This window comes from Kogia breviceps, chromosome 13 (genome assembly GCF_026419965.1).
Source record: "Kogia breviceps isolate mKogBre1 chromosome 13, mKogBre1 haplotype 1, whole genome shotgun sequence".
NCBI lineage: Eukaryota > Metazoa > Chordata > Mammalia > Artiodactyla > Physeteridae > Kogia > Kogia breviceps.
Genome location: NC_081322.1, coordinates 61,953,854 through 61,980,604, shown reverse-complemented (window position 1 = coordinate 61,980,604; position 26,751 = coordinate 61,953,854). Strand labels below are relative to the sequence as shown.

Below are 26,751 nucleotides of genomic sequence, written 5' to 3'. Positions count from 1 at the left end.
GGTCTTGAGTTACTTTATTTTACCTTGGCCCCAAATGAAGAATTTCCCAGTCTTCAAACATTAACCCTTCCCAAGTAGTAAATAAGTTGAAAATAAGTAAAGCCTCTTATTTTTTGTGTGCCAGAAAATTGTGAGGGTGAGAGTAACATAGCAGCCGTCATGTTCGAGTGCCAAGCCCTTCACATAGTTTATCACCAGTGCTTACAGCCATTTTACAAGATAGGCATTATAATCCCGGTCACGCAGATGGAGAAACTGACCTGTGGTCCAAAGTCACATACAGCTAGTACAGTCATCCCTTGGTATCAGGGGGTATCGGTTCCCCGGTGCATGTGCTCAAGTCCCTTATACAAAATGGCATAGTATTTGCATATAACTTACAGCACACCCTTCCATTTGCTTTAAATCATTTCTAGATTACTTATACCCAATACAATGTAAACGATATATAAATAGTTGTAAACAGAATTTAAATGATATGTAAATCGTTGCTACTGCTTGGCAAATTCAAGTTTTGGGTTTTGGAAATTTCCAAAAAATTAAAAAAAATATTTTCAGTCCCCTCCTTCCTGGGTTGAATTCGAGAAATGCAGAAGCATGATACAGAGGGCCGACTAGTGCCTTGAATTGAACCTCAAGCCTCTGCCTCCAGGGGGATACTCCCAGCCACTCCTCCATGCGTCTTCAGCATTCACTATAATTCCTGCAAATATTTTTCTAATCCGGGTACTTCACATCAGTTAATTCATTGACAGGTTACTAATGTCTGGCTTCAGTGATTACAAACACCACATCGTTTACGCACTATGAAGAATAACGCACTTTAAATTTAAAATCTGGGCTGCTCTCGCCTTCTGAGCCGGACTGCATTCTGCCTATGGAATGTGTGTCTCTCTAAATAAACTTGCTTTCACTTAAAAAAAAAAAAAAGGGTCGTTATGAACCTAATTTTCTAATTCACATTTGTGTTTTTAAGTTTAGGTGTTCCCTGTCTTTTCTGTGTATACCTAGCTTCTTTTCTTACTATTAGTATTCCTAAATTTTACTCATTTTAAGGTAGGGGGTTCAACTATTTGAAATATAGACTCATCTTTTTTTCTCTCATACAGAGAGAAAAAGTACAGCACATTGTAAGTGGTGGATGTAAACAGGCTATGCATTAAAAAAAAAAAAAAGTCCTTGCCCCGCCCTCCTCCCGCCAACGCCCCGCCTCCCGGGGGCTCCTCCCTATCCTCTAGGGCTGCGTGGAACTCCCGGGCGCGCTTCCCGTGGGGAATCTGGGATACCTGGGACCCGCTGAGCAGTCGCCGCCAGCCTTTCCTCTCCTTCAAGATCGAGTCCGAGGGCGCGGGCTTGGACCCGGGAGCCGCGGCGCAGGAGTCCGCGCACTACCCATGGACTCGCCGGGGGACCCTGAAGGCCCACGCCCCTCAAGAGGTTACAGAGAGCATCGAGGCCGGATGTACCTCTGTGGCTTGGGTCGTGTCTCTTTAACAGCGATTGAATTAGCTTTAGCGTGGTTTGTTTGCGAGAGATTCGGAAAGGAGGGGCCTGGCAGTGGGATGCGGGTCGGCGTGTTTTTTCTCTCTGGAAAGGGTTAAAGTTTGCGCACTGGGGTGGTGCGGATGTGGCCTCTAATGACTTTCTGTAGCTCTACTTTTAAGTACTATGTGTTTAAGAATGCATTCAAATAAGTGTGCCCGTTAGACAAACGAAGATCATTACATTTCGAGCCCCACTGTTGTCCCCCTCGCCCCTTTAACTTTCTCTCAGTTCCCTTCCTCATCCGCTACCGAAATTTTTACACAGATTCTTAAGACTTCCTCCTGTTGCACAGATTTCTTTTTCCAGACAGCCATGGCAACCTCTGAAAAAATAAGAGCAATTCAAATATACTTTTCTTACTTAAATTTCTTTTTTCTCAAAACCATTTAATTAAAAAAAAATAGCAAATAGATTTACTGGATGTTTGGAACTGAGTAATTGACCTCGTGTCTTTAATTAAATGGAAGTTTAGCCCTGGGAATAAGTATTAAATTAATTGTTACTGAAGACCAGTAATTATTGTAAAACACTGATTTACAGATTTATGGCACTTGTCTTTCCAGGAGCTGCCATTGTAAGTATTAATTCTCCAATTGAATGATTTAGCTTATTTTCTCCTACTTACACTTCACTTGACTTCAATAGTACCCTCTTAATAAATTGCTAATGTGACATGCTTAAAATGTGATTGAGTCCATGTAGCATATGAAGCTAGTGACTTGAGAAAACACAGTATACTTCAGAGAGCAGTACTCTGGATAGCACCCTGTGGCCTCATCCTTCTTGAAGGAATCTATTAAAGGTGAAAGAAATAGACCTTATGGTGAAGGTAAAACAAAGCAGATGGTTTGATAAATTGTGCACTGAAATCCTAATAGGGAATAGTATGTCAATGAAAGTGATATATTTTGAAAATTGCAGTGATATACAGAGATTGTGTTACATTTGATCAAATGTGCTGTATTCAAAATAGCCCTTAGCTCGGCAAATGTTATCCTGAGTGCATTTCTGTGCACAGAAGTGACACTTCTGTACTTTGGTCAGTAGCCCCAATTACATGTCTGTAATTGCAGCATGTTTGCCTTCAAGGTGATGGCCCTTCAGGAGGTGCAAGGGAGACATCCAGGCGGCTTTCAAGAGAACAGGTTTTTGTACTGATATCAGCAGCTTCCATTAACTTAGGTTCCATGATGTGCTATTCTATCCTTGGACCTTTTTTCCCCAAGGAGGTAAGACATTTTTATATCCTTATGAACTATTAGTGTTTTTAAAAAGCCTTTGAAATATTTCATGTGGGGGATGTAAAAATCTGCATATGGCAAAGATGATGTATAGAACTTCAGCCAACAGAAGACTTCTTAGAGAATATTTGATACCAGAAAAAAAAAATTCAGTAAAAATAACATCATCTTGGGAAGTAATTCACCTACGTATAATTGACCTTCTGAGGATTACTTTGTTTACCATATAGTTTGATTCATCTGTTTGGTTTCTGCAACTGATAAAAAAAAATGCACTGAATAACTGAGATTTTAACGTTATTGCAAAAGATCTACGTTAAGACAGTGTTTCCTGGAGTTTGGGTTTATTAATATTTTGGAATTAGGAAGGCATGGTCCACTAAATGCCCTTTTCTGACTTGAATTTCATATGGAATCTAGTGGCAATGTTTGTGCCAAGGAGGAATTCTGATTAATATTGATTAGGTCCTTCTAATCATTAGTGTTTTATGTGGTGTTAGGGTCTATGGATAATGGCACAGACTAGAAGGAATAACCCCTAGAGAGTCCACCTGGAATCTGGAGGTTGGTGAGGTATGGTATGGAAGGAATGATACTACTTGGCTGAGTGGAGATAATATGCCCATGTGTTTTGCTTCATGCTTTTTGCCAAAGCCTCATGATGCACGGGCCCCTCCCAGTCCTCTAACTTCTTTGATAACATGTGGTCCTTCCTTCTGTGTGCTACAAAAGATGAGAAACATGGCTTCTCTGCTAAAGAAGCAGTACAGCTCTGTAGCCATAAGTGCTTTTTAGTTTTCTGTGTACTTTCCAACACATTATCCCATTTGGTTTCCGTAGCAACTCCATAAGATAAGCAGAATAGCCAGAATCTCATCATGTTGCAAATGAAGAAACAGATTCCGAAGTTAAGTGACTGGCCCAGTTCAATTCTGTTTACTGAACAGGAATGGGAGGTTTAACGACGTCCCACCCTAGAGTGTGCTAGGCGTTGGATGTGTTAGGGCTAGAAAAAAGATGAGGAAAATGTCCCTCTCTCATCTGTCCATTGGGAGTGAAAAAACATGACAACAAAAAGTTGCAGAGTATTTGGATCTCCTTGAAGAGGATGTCCAAAATGTTAGGAGACTCTAGGGAAGGGAATGGTTAACTTTGCCACGGGAGAGGCTGGCTGGTGTGGAAGGGAAGGAGAGAAGGAGTAATACTGAAAGGGGCTTGGCCATATAACCCTAAGGTGAGTCAAAGTGATGTTCTAGGTTAGAAACCCGCAGGGGATAGTCACGAGATTAGCAAAGGAAATAGCATGTTCTTATGGAACCACGGACGATGGTGGGGCTTGGGCCTGGGGTTCAGTGAGGTCTGATGGGAGCAGAGGATCTGAGAAGGCAGGTTGGTGCTCGAATGCAAGGGTCCTTCCACGCAGGCCAAAGTTGTAGTCAGTAAGAAGTCATCAGAGGTGCTTGGGCAAGACAGAGTAAGTACACTGAGTAGATATCAGTTTTGGAAAAAAATAGTGATGGATGGAGCCTGTGGAATTACGATGGAGAAGAACAGGAATAAGTGGGCCATCAAGTTAGAAGGGTGTTTCCCGGTTCAGCTGGAACTCAGCAAGGGCAACTAGTGTTAGATTCCTCTTAGTGGAATACAGACAAAGGAAAAGAAGGCTGTTGATGTGTGCCTTTTTTCTTTTATCTTTTTCTTAAAGTTTTTAATTTAGGTTTTTGCTTCCAAGAGGCATGGGGCAGAGCGTTCTAACTTTAATGGGTGTAGATTTGAAAAGTGGGCTCTTCTTTTTCATTTTTAATAACAGCCTTAGGGTTGACAAACGCACTGGCAAAACTTGCTCTTTCTCCTTCATATTCCGTTAACCTTCCTATTAGCTAGAGCTAATTAGATCAAGGGAGAACAAGGCCCTTCTTAACTTCTGGCACAGGATTCTTATTTCCTTTCCTTCCTCACTCTGTTTATTTTAAAATAATAATCTTTGAAATTACTCTACAGATAAAGGTTACAAGAAGGTGATGCTCTGATCTAATAGCTCCATTTTTCTATATTGGCGTTAATTTGCCTTTCAAACTTTGTTTTCTTTTCTGTTTCTTTAAAGGCTGAAAAGAAAGGAGCCAGCAATACAGTTATTGGTATGATCTTTGGATGTTATGCTTTGTTTAACTTGATGGCATCTTTGGTATTTGGAAAATATGTAAGTATTAATTTTTTTAAATTGTATAATGAGTTATTCTAATTTACTAGTCTAGAATTTCCACTGACACAGAAATAACCACCATTATATTTTATGAATTGTGCTTCAGTTGACAGTTCCATTCCATTCTTGAAGTTGATTGATTTTTAATTTCTTCCATGTTTGTAAGCAATTCATGTTGTCATTCCATTAAAGACTTACAATGTTTTGTTAACTGTACATATCTTCCCCAAATCTTTTGTTTCCTGATACAGTGGATTTGTTTATGTCACTACAGACTTGTAGCAGTCATCAATTTACACTTTTTTTGACATTTATTATAGCTTGTACATATTGGAGCAAAATTTATGTTTGTAGCAGGAATGTTTGTCTCAGGAGGAGTTACAGTTCTCTTTGGGTAAGTCATGTTCTGATATGTTTGGGAGCTTGAACAGATTTCATAATTTATCTTCAGTTTAAAATGTTAATGGTTTGTGTAAATCAGTCAATACCATGTGACTAATGTTGAAGGGAGTTGAATGATACAGTGAATGGAATGAATGACATTGATCTTAAGAAGAGTCCTCTAGGGGATCACCATTAAGCTGGCTGCTGAATCTGTCGTTAGGACTCCTGTGATCATGAGAGACAGAAACTTAACTCCTTTTTCTGAGTCACAAAAATGTTTTGGCTTAAGCAGAAAGGTGAATTTCTTACCTAAAGAATCAGCTGAAGAACATAAGGATACAAATGTTAAGAGAATGTCATCAGAAATCTTTCTCAGGTTCCTGGTTTTGCTTTCCTCTTATGTTTTTTTTTTGTTTGTTTGGGGGAAGACCTAAAACTAAGAAGGCTTTCTATACATGTTCTTATCAGAGTGACTCTACATTTTTCAAAAGGCCTATTTAGTATTATTATTTAGGGCATCAAATATATCAGTAAAAAAGTACGAGGCTGTCATTATGACTCAAATTCCTCCTACTAAAAATATAACAAAGAAACTTAAAAAATTTGTATTCTAAAGAGATTTATTTTAATAACTGTGGTTGAGGTACTACTGTTTTCAGTGAGTACAGTTTAAAAAAAATCAAAATCAATTTGGCATTTGAGAGTCATCTTATTCTTTTTTTAGTGTATTGGATCAAGTTCCAGAAGGACCCATGTTTATTGCTATGTGTTTTCTAGTGAGAATAACTGACGCAATCAGTTTTGCTGCAGCAATAACCGCATCTTCTTCTATCCTTGCAAAGGCTTTTCCAAATAACGTGGCTACAGTAATGGTAGGTATTTTATACACTTTTCCTATTTTCCTTTTAGTGTAGGCTAAAATATTTATTTGAACTTTCAAGTTAAACCTGGGGCCCATTCTTCTAGACCTGCCTTTTTTCTACTTATGTTTTTGTTACCTTTTACCCCAATTCTGCCTGTAGCAGCAGGCTGTCAATAAATATACCCTAGTCTACTTAGGTGCTCTTCCTGGGCTTAGAAGCCCCTGAATGGGCAAAACCAAATGTTCTTTTTACCCCTTAAAAAATAAAAAACCCTCTCTAATAGTATTTTGCTGTCTCTCTATAGCCTAGATTGTAGCTAGGCCGCCTGAAGCAGATTTATACTAGAGTCCTTCCTCCACTTTTCCCAGATTCACAGAAAAGACCTTAGAGATCATTCTGAAGTCCATAAGTGCTTCTGTGCAGTCAATCTGAGGAGCGCCCTCTTATTTTACCAAAAATATCCAGGGGCTTCCCTGGTGGCTCAGTGGTTGAGAGTCCGCCTGCCGATGCAGGGGACACGGGTTTGTGCCCCGGCCTGGGAGGATCCCACATGCCGTGGAGAGGCTGGGCCCGTGAGCCATGGCCGCTGAGCCTGCACGTCTGGAGCCTGTGCTCCACAACAGGAGAGGCCACAGCAGTGAGAGGCCCGCGTACCGCAAAAAAAAAAAAAAAAAAAAAAAAAAAAAAAAAAAATCCAGAGCCTGGTAGCATCGTATTGGCATACATTCTCATATATTGCCTATGTGCCTCGACACCAGGTATTAGTGACATACCAGATTCCTGTCCTAGCTCTTGGCTGCTGTCTCCCTGATCCCAACTAGCCTTTCCCATGGCTCACTCCGCTGGACCCAGACATCCCGGAAGGACTCCTGGTTTGCACTGCAGAACAGGAGCCACCCTCAGAGACCTTAGGGTCTAATCAGCTCAGTACCAAGGATTCTCTCATTTACCCATATTAATACTACAGTTTGAAAGTTTTGACCCTCAGGTAAACTATTTGCTGTATAAATATAAATCTTCACACTTTTATTAAATATATGTACACATATATTTATATACCCATATAAGTATATATATATATATATATATGTATGCATATATATCTGTATAGATTCACTTTAGGTTCTATAGTCATTTGCCATGCAGTGGTGGCCACTGTAACAGGTGTACTGTTTACATTTCTCAAGAAGGGTTCAGAAGGATGCTAGTCCATTGACATGCTCTGTAAGACAAGGTTTTGTGGCTAAACATGTTTGGAGTGTGGCTTTGCTGTCCTGCAACTTGGAGATGGCCAGTTCACATTAGAGCTAGTTGTATTTCATTTTATGTGTCAACAGTCTAGTTACAACGTTTGCCCATTTTCCCATAGGATTGTGTTTTTTTATTTTTTCTAAATTTTTTAAAATACGTTTATTTATTTACTTATTTATTTATTTGGCTGCATTGGGTCTTCATTGCTGCACACAGGCTTCCTCTAGTTGCGGCGAGCAAGGGCTACTGCTTGTTGTGGTACACGGGCTTCTCACTGCAGTGGCTTCTCTTGTGGAGCATGGGCTCTAGGTGCGTGGGCTTCAGTAGTTGTGGCATGTGGGCTCGGTAGTTGTGGCTCGTGGGCTCAGTAGTTGTAGCATATGGGCTTAGTTGCTCCATGGCATGTGGGATCTTCCTGGACCAGGGATCAAATCTGTGTCCCCAGCATTGGCAGGCAGATTCTGAACCACTGCACCACCAGGGAAGTTCCTCCCATAGGATTGTCGATTTTTCTCATTGATTAGTAGTTGCTCTTGTGATGCATTTGGGAAGTTAGTCCTTTGTCACTATTTTTTCCCCATTCTTCATTTGTCTTTTGATTTTTTTTTGCCATTCATAGTTTTTCATATTTTCATGTAATCAGATTTATCAGCCTTTTCTTTTGTGTCTTCTAAGTTTTTATGTCATAATTAGAAAATTTACGTCACTATAAGGATTAGAAAACAAAAAACTCTCATTTTAAATTTTTCTAGTACTTATATGATTTTAATATGTATGTGTAAATTTTTGGTCCATCTTGGGTGTGTGTGTGGCGTGTGTATAAATTGTAAAGGGGATAGAATTTTTTTCGGATCCTGCCTGTTAAATCTTTGTTCATTTTTCAAACAAAATATATTAACTCAATTTTCTTTTGTTTTCCCATTTGTAGGGAAGTCTTGAGACTTTTTCTGGACTGGGTCTAGTACTAGGGCCTCCTTTGGGTGGCTTCTTGTATCAATCCTTTGGCTATGAGGTGCCTTTCATCCTTCTGGGATGCATAGTTCTGCTGATGGTTCCCCTCAACATGTATATTTTACCTAATTATGGTAAGACCTCATATATTCCTCACTTTAAGAACCTTAAATTTAAGTATTTTTATGCCTTTGTAGGAGACCAATTTAACATATACACAGTTCTATTTTACATAATCAATAATAGCTTTGTAGAGCATGCTGAAAGAATCGATGCTCTTTTCAGAAATGTTGCTGTAAGCCATCAGTTTATGTGGATTTCTGTCTGTCATCAATTCTTTCTGACCTATAGAACTAGCAAACATTAAATTTCTTATCATAAAACGTATGCAGTGCCCATCAGATGTCTTTTTGGGATTTTAAATTAAAGATTCACCATCTGCTTACAAGGCTCTGTGACAGGAGGACAAAGTCAGACCTTCCTTCCCTGTGGTGCTTGCAGCTGTGTACAACACAGCTCAAGTGCGAGGACACAGGGCCACGTCAGGCAGTAATGGGAGTCATCTTGGCTCCAAAGCTTCATTCCCCATAGGAGTCGTCCTGTCCTTAACAACACTATGGGCACAGCTGCCAGGGACTCCATGAGGCACGCGCCAGGTACAGTAGTCACCATAGTCAGGGACGCACAAAGCATTGCATATTGATGGTTTGTTTATAGTTCCTTCTGTACAGATGAAATACACCAGTCGGGGGTTATTGTACGTAAGATTGCCTAGCAATGGAGTAGGCATTTTACCATTGTCAGATTACTAGTGGAACAGAGCTAGAGGAGGGCCTTTCCTCTTTCTGTGCGTAGTGATGGTTATTTCTGTAGTGGGGCATCCTGGACTGTGCCCAGACTGGGTTCACAGGTGAACACTTGGCTATTGACTAAGAAACTGATACCAGGTCAGATTCTCCTGCAGCAGGAGAAGGAGTTGTGTTAACTCTTTATCAGTAGCACTGTATAAGGAAAAAAGACTTTACTAGTTAATCGTGGGACGTGTATTTAGAGCTTCTGTGGTTGGGTGCTGGACTGGCCTCAGCATCGGGAATTCCCTGCATCCTGGCCTGCTCTCCTCATCTCTGCCCATCACGCCCACTACTTGGTATCTTTTGAAGCCCCTTTAATCCCTGTCAACCTGGTTACTTCTTCCTCTTCATTTCTCTTATTCCTCAATTTAAATTTCCCTGCATCTTCAATGAACTTAAAGTTACAGTTAGCTATGTTTTTTTTTTGTTTGTTTCTTTGATTTCTTTTTTGTTGTTGTTTATTCTTTTCCTTTTATATATATATATATCTTTATTGGAGTATAATTGCTTTACAATGGTGTGTTAGTTTCTGCTGTATAACAAAGTGAATCAGCTATACGTATACATATATCCCCATATCCCCTCCCTCTTGCCTCTCCCTCCCACCCTCCCTATCCCACCCCTCTAGGTGGTCACAAAGCACCGAGCTGATCTCCCTGTGCTATGCGGCTGCTTCCCACTAGCTATCTATTTTTCATTTGGTAGTGTATATATGTCCATGCCACTCTCTCACTTGGTCCCAGCTTACCCTTCCCCCAGCCCTGTGTCCTCAAGTCCATTCTCTATGGCTGTGTCTTTATTCCTGTCCTGCCCCTAGGTTCTTCAGAACCATTTTTTTTTAGATTCCATATATATGTGTAGCATTCAGTATTTGTTTTTCTCTTTCTGACTTACTTCACTCTTTATGACAGACTCTAGGTTCATCCACCTCACTACAAATGACCCAATTTCGTTCCTTTTTATGGCTGAGTAATATTCCATTGTATGTATATGCCACATCTTCTTTATCCATTCATCTGTCGATGGGCATTTAGGTTGTTTCCATGACCTGGATATTGTAAATAGAGCTGCCATGAACATTGTGGTACATGACTCTTTTTGAATTATGGTTTTCTCAGGGTATATGCCCAGGAGTGGGATTGCTGGGTCATATGGTAATTCTGGTTTTAGTTTTCTAAGGAACTTGCATACTGTTCTCCATAGTGGCTGTATCAATTTACATTCCCACCAACAGTGCAAGAGGGTTCCCTTTTCTCCACACCCTCTCTAGCATTTGTTGTTTGTAGATTTTCTGATGATGCCCATTCTGACCGGTGTGAGGTAATACCTCATTGTGGTTTTGATTTGCATTTCTCTAATGATTAGTGATGTTGAGCATTCTTTCATATGTTTGTTGACAATCTGTATATTTTCTTTGGAGAAATGTCTATTTAGGCTTTTTGTCCATTTGAAATGGTTTGGCAAACTTTCTGTTTATCTAAAGAAGGATATTCTATTTAGAGTGAATGGAAAAACCTGGTTTTTTTTTAATCTCAAAAATTGATAATGTTGAGGGTATAAATATTGATTTAGGGGTTCCCATTGAGTACCTTTAAAAATTAATGTTTTAGGAAAGCTTATAGATAGAAGCTAGAAAATTAATTTTTTTTAAAATTTTCATGATATTGGCAGAATTTTGTTCTATAAGTTCCACCCCACTCATTTAACTGCTTCTAGACCCATGAACAATGTAGCTTTAGGTTTGGGTGTCTAAGAGTCAACTTTGGTCCCTCCCTCTCTCTCATCCTTTATGTCTGCTCACCAAGTCACCTCTTCCATACTGCACTAAAGAAATATTTTTAAAACACAGTCAAGTACATGACAATCCTCTTAATAAAAATCCCTAAATGCATGAAATGAGAGCTTTATCCTGAAAGCCACTAGGAGCTGTTGTTAGATGTCAGCAGGGGAGTCACATGAGCTGGACTGTCTCCCACTTCTACCCTACCTAACTCCTACTCATCCTTCAAAACTTAATTTGTGGGCTTCCCTGGTGGCGCAGTGGTTGAGAGTCCGCCTGCTGATGCAGGGGACGCGGATTCATTTCCCGGTCCGGGAAGATCCCACATGCCGCGGAGCGGCTGGACCCGTGAGCCACGGCCACTGAGCCTGCGCGTCCGGAGCCTGTGCTCCGCAACGGGAGAGGCCACAGCAGTGAGAGGCCCGCGTACCGCAAAAACTAAAACAAACAAAAAAAAACTTAATTTGTATGACCTCTTCGGGGAAGTTTTTCTGAACCTTCTCAACCAGTGATCTAAATGCTAAGTCACTAGTGCCACAGTGCTCTGCTTTTTTCCTGCCCCTTCACACCTAAGGGCCACACCACTTCCTCATCTCTAAGAGCAGTTTCCTGTGACAGGCATTGTCAACCATGGAGTCCTGTCCCTCCAAGAAGAATGTATCAGAATTGGAGGAAGCAGTGAGAATACCTGAGTAGCTTGGAAAAGCTCTCCAGGTGATTTTGTCACGTGCCTCTGGAAGTAGGTATCAGCATAAGTTTTCATCGCTTGGGCTTCATGAACAGCTTAGTTAAACTCATTATGTGTTCATTTTCATATACCTTCCTGTATGTTCCTATTGCGATAATCCCCTTTTCCCACTTTGGATTTAGAGAAAGGGACCATTTATGCCATAATAATTTGTCTTATACCATACATCCATAATACCTTCTATGTGCATAATAAATGTAATTGATTACAGTTGATCTTTTATCATTTATATATATATATATATATATATTTTTTTTTTTTTTTTTGCGGTACACGGGCCTCTCACTGTTGTGGCCTCTCCCGTTGCGGAGCTCAGGCTCCAGACGCGCAGGCTCAGAGACCATGGCTCACGGGCCCAGCCGCTCCGCGGCATGTGGGATCTTCCCGTACCGGGGCACGAACCCGTGTCCCCTGCATCGGCAGGTGGACTCTCAACCACCGCGCCACCAGGGAAGCCCGTATCATTTATATTTTAAAGGTGACTAATAAACATCTGTAATATACAATCCAAAATCCACAGCCAATGAAGTCTCCCTCCTGGCACTGCCACACTGAGCCACAGGGTGGCGCGTATCCCCGTTCTAAGTCAAGTCTGTAGTTAAACATCCTAGGCTGGGCTCACAATTGGTTCATCATTGAATATTTGGCTAATCATTAAGAAACTAACAACACAGTTTAACTTTATCTGTCATATCCTGACAAAGTCCCAAGTGTAGTACTTAAAATAGTTGAACCACACTTTATGCTTTTTTGGTACTTTGCTCCCTACTGGATCATCATTCACCAAGAATTTATTGAGCAATGAACTGTGGTGGGTGCTTTTGGAGAAATGAGGATACGTCAGTGCTGATTTGGCCCTCAGAGAGCTTCCTGGTCTGGCTCAGTGCACAGTCTCCTAACTCGTCCCCCTGTCTCCGTTTCCCAGGAGACCACAGAGGGGTCTCTTTAAAGCACAAATCTGTTTCTCAGTCTTTGGTGGAAGTGCCTGGTGATGTTCCGGGCTTCTCAGCCTGTTTTACAAGTGCTGCATAATCTTATCGCTGCATACCCTTGTACAATGTGACCTCTCTCCCCTGCCCTGCAGTGTCCGTCCTCACCTTTGCTTCTGCTCTTTTATTTCCTCTAACAGAATAGTTTTTTCCCCTCACTTCTGAGTCTTGGAATGAGCCATTCCTGGATAATATGCCTGGATTATTCTTTCCTCCTTCTTTGCTTGTTCATCTCAAGCTCATCTTTTAGGCAGCAACTTAGATATTACTACTTCTGGAAATTCTTTCCTAGACAGCTTTCCCTTTTTTTTCTGTTTTGTTTTGTTTTTTTTGCGATACGTGGGCCTCTCACTGTTGCGACCTCTCCCATTGCGGAGCACAGGCTCCGGACGCGCAGGCTCAGTGGCCGTGGCTCACGGGCCCAGCCGCACCACGGCATGTGGGATCTTCCCGGACCGGGGCACGAACCCGCGTCCCCTGCATCGGCAGGCGGACTCTCAACCACTGCGCCACCAGGGAAGCCCCTAGAGAAATTATTTTTAAGAACACCGAAATGGCCTCTAGATTTGAATAACTTATATGCAAATTTTAGGCAAACTCAACAAGTGTGGTTATTTTGATTACTGGATAAAGGTGACCTTACCAATTTTACTTTTCAAAATACATTGAAAGATAAAGTTAAGCAATTTTCATTACTCTAGTTTCTTTTTTTGTTTTTACCCCACAGAGTCTGACCCAGGGAAACACTCCTTCTGGAAACTCATCATTTTACCCAAGGTTGCCTTTATATCCTTCGTCATTACCTCAGTCAGCTCAGGCTTTGGCTTCCTTGATCCTACGCTGTCCCTCTTTGTTTTGGAGAAGGTGAGTAGCCGGGGACGCAGACCTCCGCATTGTAGCAGGTGGACATAATTGCTTGCTCTCAGGCCCTGTTTGATGGAAAATTCTGGGAGTGGCTTCAAGAAGGAGGCAGAATGAGACGTACTCACCAAGACAGCCGGTACCTTCCCTCTGTGATGCCCCTATAACTAGGGGTCTGATTTGGTGTAATGAAAGAAGCCCTTCATCTGGTCTCCTTTTTCCAAGGCCTTGCTCGAGTCATCATAGGTCTGGCTTGGGCAACATCCTGGCTGCTTAATAAGGATACTTTCCTCTGTTTTGATTCCAGTGAGGCATTTGGGGTACTTAGTGGCTCATTTAACGTGAGGTGTCCCTTCTTTTCTAACAGATCCCCTCTGGGTCCATTTACTTTTTAGTCTATTGCATACATATTCAAAAGACTGTGGGCTATATTACTGTGAGATGGGAGAAAGGAACCAAGAATCGCTCTCCATCTTTTTAATGCTGAAAATTATATACTGAATTTTAAAGTTTGATGTTATAGCAATTTGTTCTTAGATATTTTTGAAAAAAGATTATTAATAAATAATGCAGTAAATTACTAAGTCTGATAGTTAATTATACTGGAGAATTAATCTGTGTTTATAAAGACAGAAATCTACTAGCTGCAGTCCATACTCACTTTATTTGAGGCCCTAGAATGAAAAAAGCACTGTTACCAGAAACACAACCCCTTCAAGTCAGTAAAGACAGTTTTGGGTATTTCACAGGTAAACTTGGGGACTGTTATTTTAGTGCCGGACCCAAGTTTTAGAAAATAATATAATATCACACTTAAGAAGTGAGCATCTATGAGGTAATGCATAAGAAAAATACTTTGTGTTTATGGTGACACATTCCATTCACATTGTCAACAAAGTCTCTTTTTTTAAAATACATTTATTTATTAATTAATTATTTTTGGCTGCATTGGGTCTTCATTGCTGCACGCGGCTTTCTCTAGTTGCGGCGAGCGGGGGCTACTCTTCATTGTGGTGCACGGGCTTCTCATTGCGGTGGCTTCTCTTGTTACGGAGCTCAGGTTCTAGGTGTGTGGACTTCAGTAGTTGTGGCACATGGGCTCAGTAGTTGTGGCTCGTGGGCTCTAGAGCACAGGCTCAGTAGTTGTGGCGCACGGGTTTAGTTGCTCTGCTATATGTGGGATCTTCCTGGACCAGGGCTCGAACCCATGTCCCCTGCACTGGCAGGCGGATTCTTAACCACTGAACAACCAGAGAAGCCCAACGTGTCTCTTTAAGTCATTTTTCTGTCCTTTTAAGAAGTGTGTCCAAACAATGAAAAAAAAAAAATTTGTAACCAATCTCTCATAAACCCAAGTTGCTCGTGTTTAACTTATGAAAAATCTTTAGAAATGTACTTTCTGCTTTTTCTATCACATTTTTGTTCCTGTTACCCTTCTTCTGCCTTCTTAACAGTTTTTTGTATTGGCTGTTTGCTGTCCAATTGCTCAGCCTTTTAGGGAAGGAGGGTTCCACCCTGTCTTCCCCCTGTTGTAAAATCAGAAGAGGACATTTCTGACTTTTGTATCTTGCTATTGTCTTTAAAGGGCTGATTTTTAGCTTGAGTTATGTCATTAAAAGTATTCAACCATATACTGATGTATAAATAGATCTCATGGGCTTAATTCAGGATTAGTTAAGGAAAATGAGAACAACTCAGATAACCAAGAAAGGCATTTATATCATGTTGGGAACAGTAACAGTAGCAGAGTTATGAGGTAGCTTACTACTTTAGAAGCCTTTTAAAATGTGTTATACCATCTAATTATTTAATTAGAAATTAATATCTCTTTGAGATGGATAGAATAGATATTAATAATTTCAGTGTTTTTCACACCAGTGCACTTCAGTCTGCAGGCAGTGAGCATACCTGGGATTTTTGTTAGAAATGCACATTCTCAGGCCTCATCCCAGACTTTTTGAATCAGAAATTCTAGGGCTGGCGTCCAAGAACCTCTTATAACAACTTCTCCAGACTTCTCTGTTGGCACAGTGGTTAAGAATCCACGTGCCAGTGCAGGGGACACGGATTTGAGCCCTGGTCCGGGAAGATCCCACATGCCTCGGAGCAACTAAGCCCATGCGCCACAACTACTGAGCCTGTGCTCTAGAGCCTACGAGCCACAACTACTGAGCCCGTGTGCCACAACTACTGAAGCCCACACACCTAGAGCCTGTGCTCCGCAACAAGAGAAGCCACCACAATGAGAAGCCCACGCACCTCAAGGAGGAGTAGCCCCCGCTCGCAGCAACTAGAGAAAGCTTGTGCGCAGCAACGAAGACCCAATGCAGCCAAAAATAAAGAAATAAATTTATTTTTTTTTTAAACCCACAAGTTCTCTAGGTAATTTTTTGTGCATACTAACATTTGCAAAGCACTGATTGACATGTAAAAATGCTATGATTCATAGAAGGATAATTATACTATATTTAATGTTGTAATTTGTAATGCTACAAATCAAAAACATCCAGGACTTCTGACCTGTGGTTAGGATTTTTTGCCTATAGAGAAAAAGTAATCCGTTTATAAGAGTAAGACAAAAATTAGGAAGGATGCTGACTGTTAGTAGTAGCCTCATGGCAGATAGTAAGAGCTGAAGAAATGGTAGAAGGAAATGATAGATATTTATTGAAAAAATGACTTAACCATGTAACTTTAACACAGGATTTCTTTTACAGTTTAATTTACCAGCTGGATATGTGGGACTGGTATTCCTGGGTTTGGCACTATCCTACGCCATTTCTTCACCACTGGTGGGCCTACTCAGTGATAAAATGCCAGTATGTATGCTTCATCTATATTTAAGAGTTACTTTTGTATGTCTAGACTGGTGGTTGTCCAACTGTATTTCCTGAACTCTAGAGGTCCATTGATTAGAATTAACATATTCAGGTTTTAAAAAATTTTATCTTTATTGAGGTATAGTTGACAAATAAAATTGTAAGATATTTAAAGTATACATCATGGTGATTTGGTATACATACACCCTGAGAAAGGATTCCCTCCACCTGGTTAATTAACGTATCCATCACCACAGTTACCTTTTTGGGGGGGTGGAGAGCAGTGAGAACATTTAAATTTTAATATATTCAATTTTTTAAGCTGATGGAGAGGTTCCAGTGTGAGGTCTCAGTATGTGCCAACCTGCCATGACCCTGAACAGATTCACTTTTTAATTGCTTTATCTAGGAAAAGAGGAGTCTTATGCTAAAACTGTTGAAAAACTCTTGGGTTAGACTTTCTAAAGGAAAAAGTTCTCTTGCTGCAAAAGAGTGGCTTGACGTTAATAATTAGGGCAGAGCGCCAAAAGTAGTTAGGACTTGACCAAGTTGAGAGGATAGAAGTTTTTCTGTGGGAGTGAAAGGATTGGTCACGTAAATATGCATCAGTTATCCCATAGCCATCCTAACAGAAAATCCTTTCTGTTCTCCTTTAACTAGGTCTAAACCGTTCAGTCCAGATGACTAGTATACAGAGCTACTACTGTTAGCCAGGTCTCAAGCTTCTATGACTTTAGTGCTTGTTTTTGTGTTTCCCCTCTTAATTAGATGTGGGTATATATTTATGAAGACTTATTACATGGAGATTACTTGGTAATCCAGGTGGAAAAAGCAAGTGTCTTAAACAGTGTTTGTAACTTAGTTTTAAGGCATAGACTTATATAACTGAACAGATATAGTACTCCTATAATTTTTAGCCTGTGTTTGAGTAGTTTATAAGGAAACATTTTATTTGGTACTTTTTAATAATGTGAATTTTCTAGATAGTGCATCTACTTGGTCATTCCTTGTGGTGACTGCTTTTTAAATTGTTATATTTGGAACAGTTTATCATGTGCAAAATCTGCAATACACTCCCTTTCCAAGGAATACTTGTCCTTTGCTCAACCCCTGTCTTGGGGTATATTGTGCTTGCTTTCGTGTTTACCATCTACCTGTTTTCTCTTACATGTAAATTTTTGTTTTCTCCAATGTATTTGGATTTTTTAATATCATGACTTGGGTTCTTCAATGATTTCTTTATTTTCCTGAATTATGGAAGATCTTTACCTCTAAGAGTTTCTGTGGACTTTCTTTACCAGCATCTAAGGAAATGGCTTCTCGTTTTTGGAAACTTAATCACAGCAGGCTGCTACATGCTCTTAGGACCTGCCCCGTTCTTGCACATTAAGAGGTAATTTTTTTTTCTTCTTTTGAATTTGTGGCAAAATAACATTAGGAATTATTTTTAAAATTTTTGCTGTAACACTGATATGCTTAGTATCTTTGAATCTTATTTAAATAATTACCAAATTTAGGACTATATTGAATTGTTTGTTTTACTGACAGTATTACTGGATGCTAGCAGTGGTCTAGGCAAACAGGAATGCATAAAATTGAATCAAATGATAAAAATGCTTATTCTCCCTTTGTACTTCAATTGCACATTTGTACTTCATTTTATTTAATTTTTTAAAAATTTATTATTTATTTTTGGCTACATTGGGTCTTCGTTGCTATGCACAGGTCTTCTCTAGTTGCGGCAAGCATGGGCTACTCTCTGTTGCGGTGTGTGGGATCCTTGTGGTGGCTTCTCGTTGCGGAGCACAGGCTCTAGACGCGTGGGCTTCGGTAGTTGTGGCTCGTGGGCTCTAGAGCTCAGGCTCGGTAGTTGTGGCGCACGGGCTTGGTTGCTCCGCCTCATGTGGGATCTTCCCTGACCAGGGGTCGAACCCGTGTCCCCTGCATTGGCAGGCGGATTCTTACCCACTGCTCCACCAGGGAAGTCCTGTACTTTATTTTAAAAGTAGCATTTGTTATCTACCTTTAGCTGATAGTTCTTAGAATATACTTTTGTTTCTTCTATTCCTTCTTGCCTCTTGAGGAGGGAACTAAATCTTTTTTGTTTCTGTATCATCCTTAGCATATGGTAGCTGCTTAATAAAGCTTGTTTATTATAATTTATTTGCTAAAATAAAGTGAGCTACTTAGAGCTTTTTAGGTACCTCTGGGACAAAACATGATATGGAAAAAGGAATGATTTCAGAGTCTTTCAGATTTGGGTTTGTATTTGGGCTTTGCCCCTTCCTTGGTATGTGAACTTGAGCAAATCATTTAACTTCCAAGAGCCTCATTTTTCTTATCCACCAAAAAAGCCAATAATAGTACTGTTGAAATAATTTTCTAGGCTCAAGATAGAGTGGCTCCAGCCCAGGGGGCCAGGTCATCAAACCAAAACTTAGAAAACTTTCATGTCCCTGTAAATGCGCCTCTTGACCAGAAAAGCAGTCTATCCAGTCACCCAGTCACCCCCAAACTCCAAGCCATCAACTGTGGGCCACGCACCCCAAACCAGATGGACTGCATAGCCCCATCTTCTCTTCCTTTTTTTTTTCCCCCCTTAACCTGTAAAAGCTTCCTGCCTTCCATCCCATTTTTCAGTTCTCCAAAATGAGACCATCCACTTCATAAAGTGTTAAATAAAGTTTGTTTGTATCACCTAGATTGTCTTCCTTAATCATTTTTAATAGACTTACATGGCAGGGTTGCTGCAAGGATTCAGTAGAATAATGGATGTGAAGTAACTGACGTAGGGCCCGACATGGAACACGTAGCAGGTTCCTGTCACTTCCTTTACCATTTTCCTTCTGTGCCATTTTTCAGTCAGTGGAATTTCAAAGCCAAGTACTTGAAGGAGCAACATTAACACTGACATTTTAACCAAATTTCAAAGGCTTTTTTACATGGTGATAAGAAGGCAAGTTGACTCTAGGCGTGTGACATGTGTGACCAAAGATATTGGGATAGCAGGATAAATTGATCGTTTTTCCCCCTCAAAAATGTAAGGAGTTAAAAGGTGCTTTCACTGAACAAAATGGGATCAGATGGGGATAAGGACCAGACTAGTCATGTCATCTGTGAAACGAACTTCTCTCTGAGATCCTGCCTGCCCTCCTCGGCGTGAAGCTTTGTTGTCTCTTTAAATGTTGATTTTTCTCCAAAACTCTCTTGCAGTCACCTCTGGTTGTTGGTGCTGATATTAGTCATAAATGGTATCTCTGCTGGAATGAGTTTAATTTCAACTTTCCCGGAGATTCTCAGTTGCGCACAGTAAGTTACTTCCGTGGCTTGAAGAATTGTATTGTGATTAGCAATAAACATCACAAGCTTTCTTGAATTTCTCAATTTTGAAGGATGTTGGATATTTTTTTACAATACTAAATCTTCATGATTTCATGTCATGCAATATTGTGATATAAATAGTATAAGCAAAAATACAATAATATAAATGATAAAAAATAGTAATATTAATACAATGATAGGTAAAATGGGTTGTGGATAGAGGCTTGGCTTAGTTTACACTTCGGTATAGGTATACTTCTAAAAAAGCCAAAGCAATATATATGTATAACTGAAGCACTTTGCCGTACAGTAGAAATTAGCACAACATTGTAAATCAACTATACTTCAATAAATTTAAAAAAAAAAAAAAAAAGCCAAAGCACAATGGGAAGGCCTCAGCATCATTTCCCTCTCATGGAGGAGGTCCACACAAGGGCACAGAGTGACCAGGTTAATGGATTCTAGTATCAATTCCAATGTGCGGGTTTTTCTTCCCTCACACCACCAAGCTGGGTGTCCTGCAATTCAACTAATTCTGACAGTATTTAATATAACGTCAGATCCCACAGGTTAAGGGCTCAGTCCCACAAGAGTGCCCTCTGCTTCAGATGCCAATTTCAAATGCAGGTTGTTACCGATGTTTCTGACTGACTGGCTGTAAATCAGAGGTTCCAACGACCCCTTCCGTGGGTTCTCTTCATTTGCTAGAGCAGCTCGTAGATCTCAGAAAACCAGTTCACTCACTAGCTACTGGCTCACTGCAAAGGATATTAAAAGATACAGATCAGCAGCCAGATGACAAGATATATAGGGCGATAAGGTTCCAAGGAGCAGAGCCTGTGTCCTTGTGGAGTTTGGGGCCCACACAGTGGCACATGGAAGCATTCTGGCTTCCCAAGCTGGAAGCTCTCTGAACTCAGTCCTTTTGGGTTTTTATGGAAGCATCACTACATATGCATGGCTGATTAAATCATTGGCTATTGGCAGTTGATTCAACTTCCACCCCCTCTCTCTATGGGGGAGGGATGTGTGGGGCTGGAAGTTCCAACCCTCTAATCACATGTTGGTTCTCCAGGCAACATGGGTGCTAGTCCCAAAGTCATCAGTTAACATAACAAAAGACACTTTTTTTTAATGGCTTTCATCCCTTAAGAAATTCCACGGGTTTTAGGAACTGTGTGCCAGAAATGGCGAAGAAGACCAAATGTGTCCTATCTTTGTCACTTGGCCATCAGTCTTTTGTTTAGCAGGCATAATGTTGAAGAACACAAAGTGAGCTTGAGCAGGGAGAACACCGATGGCTCCGCTGTTGTCAGTTCAACAAGTCTCAAAGGAATGAGGAGCTGCCTCTGTATTTTCTAAACGTGGCCCATCGTTCTCTCTACATGTTCATCTCATTTGAAGAATTTCTTAGTTCATTATATACTTTAATAAACATTTAATGCAAGTGGGTCACGATTCTTAATATTGTATCCTATATATGCAGTAGAAGTATTTTTAGAAAACCCTGGAGGAAATATTACTATAGTAATATCTTCAAATGAGATTAGCTTTTTATTTTAGAAATGGAATGTTCTTGCTGTTGGGTTTATCCAGATTATCCCCGGTTTATTTTTATACCATACACTATTCTTTTGTTTCATGCAGGTTTCCCTTTTAACCACAGACACACTCTTGTTTCTCTTTGCAGTGAAAATGGATTTGAAGAAGGATTAAGTACCTTGGGACTTGTGTCAGGTCTCTTTGGTGCATTGTGGTCAGTTGGGTGAGTAGCTATTGAATTCCATTCACACCTGCAAGTTGGAAAATGCTATCCCCACTTTACAGACGAAGAAATTCAGACACTGAGAGGTCAGATGAGTTGCCAGAAGGCACATAATTCACTTAGGGCAGAGCTGCAGTTCTAATCCAGCTGTCTGACTTCAAGATCAATGGTTATACCAGCAGTTTTAATACATAATCAAAATCGTCTCATATACTAAGTCTTATTTAAGTGATTTTTTTTTTTTTTTTTTTTTTTTTGCGGTACGTGGGCCTCTCACTGTTGTGGCCTTTCCCGTTGCGGAGCACAGGCTCCGGACGCACAGGCTCAGCGGCCATGGCTCACGGGCCCAGCCGCTCCGTGGCATGTGGGATCTTCCCGGACCGGGACATGAACCCGTGTCCCCTGCATCGGCAGGCGGACTCTCAACCACTGGCCACCAGGGAAGCCCTAAGTGATATTTTAAAGTTCCTTTAACAGGAGCCTGTCTCAGTTTTGAAAATGTATTCATTTATTCATTCATTTGTATATTTATTTTTAACTCTCTACTATACCAGAGGGATAACTGTATGCTGGCTATGTAGCTATCATCAATAAGTATGTACTGAGTTGTCTTAAATACAAATACCTAGAAGAGTAGAGAGAATAATATAAAGGTTCTTTTTTTTTTTTTTTTTTTTTTTTTTTCTGTACGCGGGCCTCTCACTGTTGTGGCCTCTCCCGCTGCGGAGCACAGGCTCCAGATGCGCAGGCTCAGCGGCCATGGCTCACGGGCCCAGCCGCTCTGCGGCATGTGGGATCTTCCCGGACCGGGGCACGAACCTGTGTCCCCTGCATTGGCAGGTGGACTCTCAACCACTGCACCACCAGGGAAGCCCTAAAGGTTCTTTTGAATGCATATCTTTTAAAATTTTTCATATAAGGCACCAACTTTTCAGAAGCAGTTATAATTTTAGGATTGTTTAAAAATTTTAAACATCATCATTATCAGGTAGAATTATTTTCTTACACCTAATGCTCTATCCAGGAATTGGCTTTTTTCGTTAGTGTTTATAGTTTCAATATAATGAATTGAAGCGGTTATGCAGCCTATAAGGAGTAACTTTTTTTTGCACTATAATCCTCTTTCTTCTTTTCATTGTTAGTGCTTTTGTAGGACCAACGCTGGGGGGATTTCTGTATGAGAAAATTGGTTTTGAATGGGCAGCTGCTCTACAGGGTCTCTGGGCTCTGACAAGTGTGAGTAATTAGTCTTTTACTTTCATTTTCCTTATGTTTATGGAGAAATGTGACTTGGATAATTGACATTAACTAGTACCTTTCATTGTGTTAAAGGGACTAGTGATGGGCTTGTTTTATCTATTGGAGCATTCAAGGAGAAGAAGGAGGTATGGTCAACTCTTGAGGTTTTTTTTCTCCCTTTACAAGTTGGCTTGTGGGAGTGGAGAAAAGATACCATTTTCCATCCAGTCTTCCACTCTGGAGATTTCTGGGCACTCTGAGCCTCATCACTTGATAGACACATGTACGGAAGTAGTTGGGTAGAGGTGTAGGTACTGAATTTTTTTTTAAGGTGAGAAATATTGAGGTTGGCCTCTTCTTTCCTTCAACGTAGATCTAAACTTCAAAATATCCTCGGCACAGAGGAGGAACGGACTGCTCTCTTGCCTGATGAAACGTAGCCTTACCTTAGGAATCCCTACTGATACGGGGCTGGGAGATGGATGCTCCTGGGCTTGAACTTCATCGCTTTAAGGATTTTCCTAATTTTTACACACAAAACTCCATGGACTCCACACCAGCATCCTGAAATTGGTAACATAGTTTTGGATGATCCTGTGTTGGGCTGCACATACTGTTGTCCTGAAGAGCTGGTCTGCTGAGCCAGCCGTATTTGAAACCTTAAGTATGCAAAGAGTTGTTGAAAATCAACAAAAGTTTTTGGTTTTGAGTGACCAGACTTGGCCCTGAGGATGTTACTGACCCTAGGTGTCCTGTTTCCTCTGTTTACTTTTTATTCTGAGGGCACTGATTCTGTGACTGTACCCTTTTTATTAACAGGGAAAGAAATGAATTGATTTGATATGCTTAAAAATAATATAAAGATAACTCAAAATATACAGAATAATTAGTGTGAAATCAGTTTTTAAAATATTTGCTTTCTCTGTGTCCTAAGATTTTTTTGTTTTTGTTCAAAAGGCAAAATTCCATCCTACTGTGGAAAAACTCTGTTGCATACCCTGGCCATCAACTCTTCTAAAACTTTTGTTTGTGTGAAAGATACAAGAATAACATTACTTAACACTTCCAATTTTGTAACATGCTGTGAATTAGGATCTGGATTTATAAACAATGCTTGGTATAATATTATTCATTTCCCTTAATGTCTCTGTTTTAGTTCTATCATTTAAAAAAAAAAAAAACATACTCCCAATAGATGTATCCCATTCCCAGAGCACGTGAGCCCACAGGAATGCTTGTTCTATGTTAGGGAAGGGGTTCCTCTGACTTCAGGTAAAATCCATGCTGTTGTTTGAAGTGACTGCATCTATGCTGTGCAACTCTCATACCTCCTGATCCATTTTCATGGTGTAGTAGCCCCATTTACCCCACCCCCCTTTTTAGTAGAAGAACTATTTTTTATCTATTTATTAATTCAAAAATATTTATTGAATGCCTTCTCTGAATTGACATTGTGCCTGATCTTACAGATTTAGCTGTGATCAAGATAAACAGAGTCTAGTCTTTATGGAACTAATATTCCAGTGTAAGGGACAAGCAAGAAATAAATATCAGAATCTCTAGTTCTCTTGCAGAGATGCTATGATGGAAAACAAAAACAGAAACAAAAACCTGGTGATATGAAAGAGTAATTGGCTGGAGCTGATTAGGTGTGAGGATCCTCATTTAGATAAGGCCTTGAACTGAGCTCTGAAGGATGAGAATGAGGCAGCCATTCTGAGGGGAGAGCCCTCCCTAGCATGTACAAAACGGCTTGACATGGTCAAAGAGAAGGCCGCGGCCCACATGGCTGGAGTCTAGTAAACAGAGAAACTTGGGCGGGGGAGAGGAGCCGGCTTTTGAATGGAGGATTCTAGAATTTGATTCATACCTGGAAGGTCATTGTGTTTGCATGGCCAAGGTGAGTGGGGATGCAGGTTACCAGGGGTGGAGGGAAATCTTTGGAAGCTTTGAGAGAGACTTTAATGGTTTGGATCAGGAGGGTGGTGCTGAAGTAGAGAAAAGGATGTGTTTGGAAGTAAAACCAACAGGGTTTGCTGATAATGGACAGAGAAGGGGAGAGAAATTCAGGAAGACTCCTAGGATTTGGCTTGAGGGCATGGATGGTCAGCTGGTGCCTCTTAGTGAAATGGGGAAGAATGGGAGAGAAACAGATCTGGAAGAGGCACATTAAACCATGCCCTTTCACACCACCATAAGGGAAAAATAAAATTTAAAGGATCACAGTACCCAGGTTGGAGAAGATGGACAGCAACTGGACTACGGACTGTTTCGGAAGACTGTTTGGCATTAATTCCCAAAACTGAATATTCACAGTTCCCATGAACTCTTCACTCTCCTCTTCCCCCAAGTCCCCTCGCCCTGAGAACTCCAGAGGCTGGTCGCTTGACTGCCAAGCACAAATGGCCTGTCACCCGCTTAACGGAGCGGCACCAGGACGAGTGTGACCCCAGCCCCCTGCACTCGTGTGCACTGAGGAAAGGGCCAGGCCTCGATCTCCCGGGTTAAACCGTCCTGGCCCCTCTCCGGGGCTTTCCTTCCTTGGGCCCAGGATGCAGGCTAATGCGGGGCCGCGCTTCCTCCGCCCAGTGGCCGAGGATGCCGCCGAATGCCTGTAGTTCCCATTTGTACCACGTGGGGTCGCTATTAAAGCACCGCGGGGATCCAGCAGCTCAAAGCCGGGCCACGGCGCCCGAGCTCGCACCGCTCCCATCTGGCGTCCCGGCGTCACTCGGCTGTCTGCCTATTACCGTTACCAGCGCTGTTGACTGTTGAGACTAGTGCAAGGTCAACGCAAAGATTCCAGGCTTACTGGCTAGAGAATTTTTTGTTCCCCCTCCCAACACGCCGCTGTCAGTACCTGCTGTGTATACCAGTGTATTTGAAGCCGCTTTGTACAAAAACAACTTTGCCCCTTCCTCATTTTATGATTTTGAAGTATTAAGATAAATGACAAAAAAGTTAAAAATATGAGAAACAATAGCTGAACTTTGAACCTTTTGAAACCAAAAGGTAGGTCAAAATTATCAAAGGAAATCTGTGTTATGTGTTTATATTTATATTCATCTAAATGTAACAAAGTGCCCAGTTTAAAAGCACTTTTTAAAAAATGAGACTGAATGTAGAATATAATAAATTTAAAAGTATCTTTTGGGATTCCCTGGTGGCGCAGTGGTTGAGAGTCCGCCTGCCGATGCAGGGGACATGGGTTCGTGGTCCGGTCTGGGAGGATCCCACGTGACGCGGAGCGGCTGGGCCCGTGAGCCATGGCCGCTGAGCCTGCGCATCCGGAGCCTGCGCTCCGCAACGGGAGAGGCCACAACAGTGAGAGGCCCGCGTACCGCAAAAAAAAAAAAAAAAAGTATCTTTTATGTGTTTAAAATAAAAAGGACACGTTTTTTAAAATCACAAATCGTTTTTTCAATTAAACTTTAAAAAAAATTTTGAGGTTAATTGTTGATTCACATGCAGTTGTAAGAAATAATACCCAGAGATCATCTGTACTCTTTACCCAGCTTCCCCCAATGGTAACATCTCGCAACACTTAACAGTACATTACTATAACCAGGATATATTGGTAGAGTTGAGATAAAGAAAGATTCCCAGTCTTCAGTTGCCCATGCTGCTACTTTTCTCTCACCCTCACTCCCTCCTTAATCTCTGGCAATTACTAATCTGTTCTCCATTTCTGTAATTTTGTCGTTTCAAGAATCCTGCATAAATGGAATCCTATTGTATGTTATGTTTGGGGATTGCCTTTTTCATTCAGCAGAATGCTCTTGAAATCCATCCACATTGTTGCATGGGTCCATATTTCATTTCTTACTGAGTAGTATTCCACGGTACGGACATACAGCTTGTTTATTCATCCATTGAAGTGCATCTGGATTGTTTTCAGTTTGTGGGTAAAACAAATAAAGGTGCTGTGAACATTCATGTA

General features: G+C 40.9%; 1 protein-coding gene across 3 annotated transcripts; it reads left to right on the top strand.

Moving 5' to 3' along the window:
* The first annotated feature begins 1,203 nt into the window (after positions 1–1,203).
* Positions 1,204–26,751, top strand: SLC18B1 (solute carrier family 18 member B1). Of its 3 annotated transcripts, XM_059082905.2 has the most exons (14): positions 1,204–1,437; positions 2,635–2,774; positions 4,891–4,986; positions 5,310–5,383; positions 6,098–6,245; positions 8,416–8,572; positions 13,534–13,670; positions 16,385–16,486; positions 17,788–17,879; positions 19,700–19,795; positions 21,498–21,572; positions 22,715–22,808; positions 22,905–22,957; positions 23,185–23,953. In XM_059082905.2, exons 1-14 carry the CDS (start codon positions 1,395–1,397, stop codon positions 23,249–23,251), a joined length of 1,374 nt encoding a protein of 457 aa, XP_058938888.1. In that variant the 5' UTR covers positions 1,204–1,394; the 3' UTR covers positions 23,252–23,953. The 3 variants fall into 3 exon arrangements, with proteins under 3 accessions (XP_058938888.1, XP_066866907.1, XP_066866906.1); XM_067010806.1 differs by lacking the exon at positions 22,715–22,808 and having other exon boundaries at positions 1,243–1,437; positions 23,185–26,751; XM_067010805.1 differs by lacking the exons at positions 22,715–22,808; positions 22,905–22,957 and having other exon boundaries at positions 1,281–1,437.

Coding starts and splice junctions, on each gene's coding strand:
- SLC18B1 (XM_059082905.2), top strand. CDS start 1,395: ATGGACTCGCCGGGGGACCCTGAAGGCCCACGCCCCTCAAGAG. Junction 5,384..6,097: donor GGAGTTACAGTTCTCTTTGG/GTAAGTCATGTT, acceptor TTCTTTTTTTAG/TGTATTGGATCAAGTTCCAG. Junction 13,671..16,384: donor CCCTCTTTGTTTTGGAGAAG/GTGAGTAGCCGG, acceptor TTTCTTTTACAG/TTTAATTTACCAGCTGGATA.